Raw genomic sequence first — 9,407 nt, 5'->3', positions numbered from 1 at the left:
GGGGGGGGGGGGGGGGGGGGGGGGGCGGCTCGAATGATCGCTACAGGCATGGTCATGATGGTCCCGGGAGGGGATTTGCAGGTTCCTTGCTCGCCAAGGAGATCTGAGAAAGAAGCATCGCCGAGCCGTGGAGCACCCCGGGGCCAAGAGCGACCGTGTTGACTTGATGTCTTGTGACTTGTAGGCCACTTAGACCGGAGCAAAGACTCGCCGCCATCTTTGAGTGTGGATCTCCTGTGTGTACTGCATAGTAGGCTCTGCGAGTGAGGAAATGCACCCCAAACGACTGTATGGAAAAGAGAATTGATGACACATGATGTTAGATGTTCTCAGGTTGAGTGAAATGGCTTTGGTGTACTCATTGGTGGGATGTGGGCGCCAGGCGCATCTTGCGTTTCAGAGGCCCCAAGGGTCTGTTTCGATATCTGCCCACTAAGACGCACATCAGGTCGTCCCCACAAGCCCACAAGGGAGAATGAGGCGATGGGAAGATCCCAGGGCCGCATTAAGAGAGCGCCGTGTGTACGTAAGTCCATGACAGTAACAGCAGAGCGATCCTGGCTGGACCAACAGCAAGCTGGCATGTACTCTGTAAGCATCAGAACTGTGCATTGCAACTCTTGAATTGTTGGACAGTGGATCCGATTGGGGGCTCGGGTATGTTGTGTCTTGCTATCCAGAACACTTCCGAAGGCCGGTTTCTACTTCATCTGAACGAGCGTCGCCCAAGCGTATCAAGCTTTCTCTGAAATTCGCTATGCTTGCGTGGAGGCTGAGCTGCGCGGGTTATGAGGCATGCGACCGACAGTGTCATTGATGAGAAAGGAACAGTATTATCAAATAGACTATTCTATTGCATTTCATCGCACAGATGCGGTGTCATGGCTTCTCATGCCTGCATCGCTGCAGTAGAGACCGCATGCTGACCCGGATTTGCTCCAGGGGGGCCAAGTTAGCGGCAGACGATCTACGGTGGCGCGCTGGACCCGGGTACTGTCCCGTTCGAATCGTCGATTATTTCCACTGTTAGACCTCCCCACTGTCCTCAAACCGTAGCGTCCAAGTAAGTCATCCAGTTCGAAGAAGACAAGTTTCCGGCGGCCCTGCTGAACAACTGGCTTCAATGTGAGTACACCCTGCCCAGCAGAACGTTCTTTCAGTGCGAGCAGCATCCTCAGATATGCCAAGGCAATAGGGAAAGCTTGTCGTTGCCATCATCTCCACGACAATCTGATTGCATACCAAAGCTTTAGCCAAGAGCGTGACAAGCTTTGGGAAAGAGGATCGCGATGGATTTGGCTGGGTACTGTACAATGACCATGCTGAAACATGAAACAGAGCCAGAAGTACATGTGTAGGGCTACCAATGACCACGGCACTCTACACATCCAGTCGATCAGCCACTAGCCAGAGCCGCGACTACATTGTTGTCTTGTACCTCACCTGCTGCAAGTAATGTATTGCCTTCGTTGCTCACTTCACATCTGTCTATTTACGTCAAAGTCCCAGTGGCTTTGACCGATAGCATCACGAAGATAGAGGCATTTATTCGCTAAATGTATGCTCGGCTATCCATTGCCGTAGAAGCTACCGCAGGCAATTGCGAGATCAACCAAGTCGATGATATGCGTGTGCATACAACGAGGTACTTTTCTGGAGAGTCAATTGGTTTCATGAAACAAAGCCAGCCACCATCGCCCAGGAGTCCTGCAGTGCAGCGTAGGTGTGACAGGGCTCCCCCCAAACTCGCTACTGCTCCTGAAGCCGCCGTCGCCCCTTGCCTTAGCCTCTTAGATTTCCCGGCTTGGTTTGTGGGGTTTTGCGCCGCAACGTTCTGGAAAAGCTCCGAGCAGCCCCCTGCTCCTCCAGGAGGCTGGTTGTGTCGACTTGGCTCATTGAGCCTCGACGTGACCCAATTCAACTCGCCTCTTCCTGCCGCTTTGCACATCTCCTCTCCCCTGGCTTGACCAGGCTTCCCCTGTCCTCTGGCGATTCCTGCAGTCGTCGTCAGCCTGCCCAACACTCCACTAACATGCTGCATCGCTTGTCTTGAGCATGTTCCCTGGTGCAACTGCGTCCGTTTTGGATGCCAAGTCCGCGACCACCACCTGGCTCGACTCGGCCACTCACTGACCAAAACGGTCTGGTCGTGACGACGCAGTTTCTTTGGTATGCTACGTCCTTGCGCCGCACTGCCAGCCCCGACCCGATCTTTTGAAGCTCGGGGCTTGGACTCAAGTAGAGTGAGCAGGCATCCTGCCTCCTTTCCGGGCCAGGGTCATCCTGGCCTCATTTACTGCCCTGGACTGGTCCGAGTGAGTAGCCATGGGGCAGCCCGCATTAGGAGATGGCATATCAAGTAGACATGCCCTTTGTTCCCAATGTGCCTCCAGCATTCTTCTCTTCTTCTCCTTCTTCTCTCTATTCCGTTCTCTTCTCTCGTCCTGTTCTTGTCACCCCTTCCGTTCTTTGTTCGTTGTTTGTCTGGCACAGGCGGGGAGTTTCGGTAGTTGAATACGAATTCCCATTCCTTCCCTTCACTCATTCACGCCGACCACCTGGAGTGGCTTCTTTTCTTAAAGGATAGATTTGTCTCTTGTCGACCGAACTAACCATGGCGAACATGCATTCCCTGCTGAACGTGCTCGTCTTTCTCGGCCTCCTGGCGTCCTTGGTTGCTGCTGCTCCGAGCCAAATACAGAAACGGTCTTTCAAAGTCCCTCGAGTAAAGAATGAGAACTTCAAGGGTCACAATGGGCCAAGGCAACTTCTCAAGGCATACCGCAAATACAGCATGCCTATTCCAGCTGCTCTACTTGACGCTATCCGAAACGGTCAGGGCTCAGCGACTTCAGAGGCGGAGGACGTCACCGTGAGTGCAGTCCAGACCAAGGCCAAGGGGAAGGGCAGAGGCAGAAAGGGAAAGGGGGCTGGTACCGGAGGCAATGCTGGCAACACTGGCAACACAGGCAACACCGGTAACGCCGGCAATACCACAGTCTCAACGAACAGTACCGCAGGTGTGGGCCTGGTGACAGCCACTCCGGAAGCAAACGACGTGGAGTATCTTTCACCCGTGACCATCGGAGGCCAAACCCTCAATCTCGATTTCGATTCGGGCTCTTCCGATTTGTGGGTGTTCAATACTCAGCTCTCCAACCAAGCCACAACCGGCCACACTCTCTACGACCCCACTCAGTCATCCACCTTCAAACTTCTCCAAGGGGCCAGCTTCTCCATCACGTACGGTGACGGCTCTGGTGCTGCTGGAAATGTTGGAACTGATACAGTCTCACTGGGTGGCGCGACTGTCACAGAACAGGCCATTGAGATGGCCACTGCAGTGTCTGATTCCTTCATTCAAGACACGGCTAACAACGGTCTGCTGGGACTCGCCTTCTCCCAGCTCAATACTGTCAAGCCGCAGCAACAGAAGACTTTCTTTGACAACGTCATCCCATCCCTTAATGAGCCCGTATTCACTGCCGATCTTCGCAAGGAGGCAACCGGCGCATATGAATTTGGTCGTATTGACACCAGCAAGTTCACCGGGCAGATGACCTGGGTCCCCATCAACACAACGCAGGGCTTTTGGCAATTCTCTAGCACACAGTTTGCTGTCGGAACTGGGGCTGCTCAGCAGGGTGCCGCAGACGGCCAGGCTATTGCTGATACTGGTACAACTCTGATTCTTGCGAGCACCGAGACTGTGAACGGGTATTATTCTCAAGTTCAAGGTGCAGTTGATGACCAGCAAGTCGGTGGCGTCACTGTTCCATGTGATGCCGATCTGCCGGATTTGATGTTGGATGTCGGTGGCACAATGGCCAAGGTAAAGGGAAGCGATATTGTCTTTGCCCAGGTCCAAGACAATAGTGAGTGCAGATTCGTCGTTCACTTTCAGTTGATCTTTCTCGGCTAACACTCATCGACAGCTTGCTTTGGCGGTCTTCAGGCCACGACATCCTCGCTCCAAATCTATGGTGACATCTTCTTCAAGTCTCAGTTTGTTGCCTTCAACGGCGGTAACAACTCAATTGGCATTGCAGAGCACATCTGATTGCTTCATCCTTTGCACACCCTTGTATATAGCTAATCCCAAGCCTGGCTTACAATGTTTGATATTGGGAATGTTTATAGAGAGGCTTCTTGTATCAAGTAGCAATATATACATCACTGTCGATTCCGCGCTCTGCACCGTGTATTCTAAGCGAGGAGTGGTATCTTCTCCAGGCTGGTAGGTACTTATGGAATTTATAAAGACTCATTAAAAGAAACGTTTCTGGCGTGACCTTCAAACCCCTTTTTGTTTTCGATGGTCTGCACTCTTGCCAGCAATCTGTTTCTTAAGAACTCGCTCAGTGCAGCACCTAAAACCAATTTGCGGCTCACCCAAGAGAGCGGTCCATTTGGCCATCGGCGGGGTGGAGCCGTACAGCGATCTCGTGGATCAGCACTCAGATTAGTCAATTAATATATTGTAAGTATGGCAAAGCGGGCCGGATGTCAGTACTTCCTCCGTTGCAGTATTTTTACGGCTCGCGTTGTCTCATTCAACGGTATTCTGGCTTTCAAAGCGCTTCTTATTTGCCGCAGCCAAGCAAAGGAATACTACGGTTCATTAGGCGAAAAGACAGATCCAAGTAGACCCTGTGGGAAGCAAACCCACGGATCTAAACCAAATGGGGCCACCACTACCGATGTTAACTAGTTTCAGGTCCTCTTGAAGGGTGCAATACCAAAGTATGATATCAATCTGTGGAGAACCATGGCCATCAAGAGCCGATCTTCTATTTCACAGCTTCCGACTGGATATCAGCGCCAAGAACGGCCATTCAGGAACCGTATAAATAGGAAGTCATAGCCGTGACGCTGTGGCTGGCGGGAAGGAGATTGCTTTGTGCGTATGTCGACGACTACACCGTCAAGTACTTGCACATGCTGATCATGCTCGTCCAGGCGTTCGTATTCCTCACCGCGGCTTGGGAAGCTCGCGCTGCCTTCGATTGGGCGGCGGCGTATTCAAAGGCAGATACCGCGCTTGCGAAGCTATCACAACAAGACAAGGTCAATATCGTGTCAGGAATTGGCTGGAATAAGGGCCCTTGCGTTGGAAACACAGCAGCAATTGGCTCCATCAGCTACCCTCAACTATGTCTCCAGGATGGCCCTTTGGGCGTGAGATTCGGATCGTCAGTCACTGCGTTTACGCCCGGCATCCAAGCGGCGTCAACATGGGATATCGATCTGATTAGACAACGCGGGCAGTTCATGGGTGAGGAAGCAAAGGGATGCGGAGTTCATGTGCTTCTAGGACCTGTTGCTGGCCCGCTAGGCAAAGTCGCACAGGGCGGTCGCAATTGGGAGGGTTTTGGTCCTGACCCCTTTTTGACCGGAACCGCGATGGCAGCAACAATCGACGGCATGCAAAGCGCTGGAATTCAAGCGAGCGCAAAGCACTTCATTCTCAATGAACAAGAGCTTAACCGAGAGACTATGTCTTCAACCGTAGACGATCGATCGATGCACGAGCTATACCTGTGGCCCTTTGCTGATGCAGTTAAAGCGGGAAGCGCTTCAGTCATGTGCTCATATAACAAGATCAATGGGAGCTGGGCCTGCGAGAACAACGGAATACTGAACAATTTGCTCAAAAGTGAGCTTGGCTTCCAAGGCTATGTCATGAGCGATTGGAATGCACAGCACACAACGAACGGAGCAGCGAATTCTGGGATGGATATGACCATGCCTGGAAGCGATTATAATGGACGTACAATTCTTTGGGGCCCTCAGCTGACTACAGCTGTCAACAATGGGCAGGTGTCGAAAACGCGCTTGGATGACATGGCCCGGAGAATTCTTGCTGCATGGTATTTGGTCGGACAGGACAAAGGATTTCCGTCCATTAACATCAAGGCAAGTGTCCAGGGTAATCACAAGGATAATGTCAGGGCAGTCGCCAGAGATGGCATTGTTCTGCTGAAAAACCAGGATATATTGCCCCTGAAGAAACCATCGAAACTTGCTCTTGTTGGTTCAGCATCCGTGGTCAACCCACAGGGACGGAACGCTTGCACAGATAGAGGCTGCAACACCGGAGCTCTTGGAATGGGCTGGGGATCGGGAACTGCAGACTACCCCTACTTCACTGCCCCTTATGATGCCTTGAAAACTCGAACCCAACAGGATGGTACGCAACTCACTTTGAGCAGCAGTGACAGCACAAGCTCGGTTTCCAGTACGGTATCTGGGGCGGATGTCGCGATCTGTGTTATCACCTCAGATGGGGGGGAAGGTTACATTACTGTAGAAAGCAATGCTGGTGACAGGAATAACTTAGACCCATGGCATAGCGGCAACCAGCTCGTTCAGGCCGTCGCCAGTGCGAACAAGAACACAATCGTTGTCGTACAGAGTGTTGGACCCGTCATCCTGGAGTCGATCCTGGCACTAGACGGCGTTAAGGCGGTAATTTGGGCTGGTCTGGGTTCACAAGAGTCAGGTAACGCGTTAGTCGACATTCTCTACGGTTCGACAAACCCATCCGGAAAACTGCCGTATACAATCGCGAAAACAGCCGGAGACTACGGAACAGCGGTTGTTAGAGGGGACGACAACTATAGTGAGGGTTTATATATTGACTATCGTCACTTTGATAAATCGGGAATATCCCCGCGATACGAGTTTGGATATGGACTTTGTGAGTGGCTCCATTGACAAGGCTCTCGAATTCTGGCACACTGACCATCCTCTATGCGCAGCATACACAAATTTCACCTACAGTGACATATCTGTAACTTCAACTGCTAAGTCAGGTCCAGCCACTGGAACAGTTGCTCCAGGAGGGCGCGCAGATTTGTACGACAGCGTGGCTACCGTCACCGCCACCATATCCAACACGGGTGCGGTCGCTGGTGCTGAAGTGGCTCAATTGTACCTGAGCCTACCATCTACAGCCCCGTCTTCGCCTCCGAAACAATTACGCGGTTTTGCAAAGCTGAGTATCGAACCAGGCGCGAGCGGCAAGGCAACTTTCAACCTACGACGGAAAGATTTGAGTTACTGGGATGTCACACGGCAGAACTGGGTTGTGCCAACAGGAAGCTTTGGGATCAGTGTCGGCGCCAGCAGTCGAGATATCAGATTGACCAGTATAATAACGGTTTCTTGAGGAAGGAAATCATTGATGATAGCACTGGGTAGCTTGGGGATAATATATGCAGAAAATGTGAATATTGAGGCGCACGCTGAAGGATACCAGCCTGTAAATACGAAACCAAATAACATAATATAATTGATGGATGCAAAACTACATGACATGCCGCTGGGATGGTTAATAAATTAACATATCGACAACTTTCAATTGAGCTAAGCGCTAAAGCAAGATTTACAGTACTGCTAAACTTGCGAAGAACAATGCTGCAGACTTTGCATCTATCTCCCCCACTCCTAATTGATTGGTATGAAATTTGACCGCCATGTCAAACTACCAAGGAAGTTTCGTGCCGTTATATAATAGGAAAGACCCGGTACTCTGCTGTGACAAATTCGAAATAACTCCGAGAACCCCTCTGGCACTGTCAGGCACCTCCAAAACGGCGTTTGGTCCACCCATCTCAGTCTTGACATGCCCAGGGTCAATACACACGACCGTCTTCTCAGGCAGGTTCTTTGCTTGATGAATAGTTAACATGTTCAGAGCTGCCTTGCTAATGCCATATGGTGTGTTCTCCGCCTTAATTCGCCCTGCTGAAAGCAACCCCATGCTGCCCGCACCTGATGTAATATTGGCTATGACTGCCTGAGGAGCGAGGTATGGGAGCAGATTTTGAACAACCATAGCTGGTCCCATCACGTTGGTGGTGATATGTGACAATAACGCATCTGTGGAAAGATTGAGGCTTGTTTCCTCCCTCCATCCAAGTATTGCTGCGTTGTTGATAAGTCTGTCAATCTTGACAGGCCCGAGGAATTCGCCAACACTAGAGGCAAGTTTCTTCACAGAGTCTGCTGAGCTAACGTCACATCCTAGTAGATGAACTTGAGTCGTGTTGGTATTCTTAATAGCTTCAAGAGAAGTAATATCTGAATCCAAGCGGCGGACTACGGCAATGACAGTGTTTGAAGAGTCCCGTGCTAGTTCGCGGACAATTTCCAGTCCAATGCCTCCCCGACAACCTGTGACAAGATATAACATGTTTCTTCGGATATGAAATTCTTAGAATAGCAAATATTTGTGTTTGAAAGAATAGTAGAGTTGAATCGAAAGATCTAGCTCTCAAGCACGATCGATTTAAATATTTTGGTGCTCGGCTTATTAATCGACCGCTGCTGACAAGCACAGTCCCTTATCGACTCTAAGATGAAAGAGATGCTAGACCACAAAATTGTCAAAGTTGTCTTGAGCAATACTCGACAAGTCTGTGATTGATTTGTAATGCAACGCAAGATCGTAAGCTAGCCGGCATCTATCTCCGTGTGACTTAAATGCAAGACGATCCTGCGTCTTGGCGAATAGAGTTGCTAATATTTGCGTATTGAGCATCGGGAAAACTTCGGGGGCAGTCACTAGGATGGCATCACGGCCCGGGCACCGTTCTCACAAATATGTGAACAAATAGAGGCACTGACAATGGTTGGAGAAACCTCAAATCTGATCTCACTGGAATTGACAACAAGCGAGCCTTTTAGGGATATTTGAATTTCCTTATAGGTCCAGAATAATACTTCGGCAAGGGAATAACCTTCAACGTATCGCTCAATTGAGTAAGCAATTCACCTCAGTGCAAGCTAACAAGTCCATTCTGAAAATCTATACATAGACTCTTATAATTAAAAGTAAGCTTTCGACTTAGGGCAAGCTTCGAATTTTGAAGAGATGTAAATGTGTCATATGAAGCTGGTTTTACGATGAATACGAAGAGCTTGAGGTGCGGCACTCTTTTCATGACAACAGAGATGCATCTTTTGTAGCTATTCGCTTTGTATTTCATTTTCAAGATCATAATCCTTAATATTCTTTGAGAAAAGTTTGAGTCATACCCTGCTATTCGTGCTTAAACTCCAACTGGCGAGAACAAATGCCCGGAACAGCCCCAGAGCCAGTGATTGAAACTAGACGGCTTACTTGAATTGTGACCACATGGCAAATTCCATCGGAACGGTGGCCCACTAAGCAGTGTTCTCGTCAAAAAGAAGCAATATTGGTCTCGTAAATGTTCTGGAGCTGTAAGAACTATTGACTCAATATTCAGCCAGGAGCAACGCCACCAATGGTTCCATTCGTCCTTGTCCTTGTTTTATGAAAACGGCTTTGCTGCTGCGACCATTTAGAATGCAGAGGGAAAGCCTCTTTTCAACGCCTGCGCTCGGTCGCGGGATGGTGAAGGCTGGCTGACCCAAACGAG

At 50.1% G+C, this 9,407-nt stretch overlaps 1 protein-coding gene across 1 annotated transcript; it reads left to right on the top strand.

Moving 5' to 3' along the window:
- Positions 1-2,614: 2,614 nt before the first annotated feature.
- On the top strand, positions 2,615-4,060 carry UCRPA7_722 (putative aspartyl protease protein; the record flags this gene model as incomplete). The annotated part of the gene is made up of 2 exons (XM_007913316.1): positions 2,615-3,875; positions 3,936-4,060. 2 exons carry the CDS (start codon positions 2,615-2,617, stop codon positions 4,058-4,060), a joined length of 1,386 nt encoding a protein of 461 aa, XP_007911507.1.
- Positions 4,061-9,407: the final 5,347 nt, after the last annotated feature.

Source organism: Phaeoacremonium minimum (genome assembly GCF_000392275.1).
Source record: "Phaeoacremonium minimum UCRPA7 unplaced genomic scaffold PA7_03_scaffold_39, whole genome shotgun sequence".
Classification (NCBI taxonomy): Eukaryota; Fungi; Ascomycota; class Sordariomycetes; order Togniniales; family Togniniaceae; genus Phaeoacremonium; species Phaeoacremonium minimum.
Note: the sequence above shows the minus strand (reverse complement) of the source record. Positions and strands in the feature narration are given on the sequence as shown.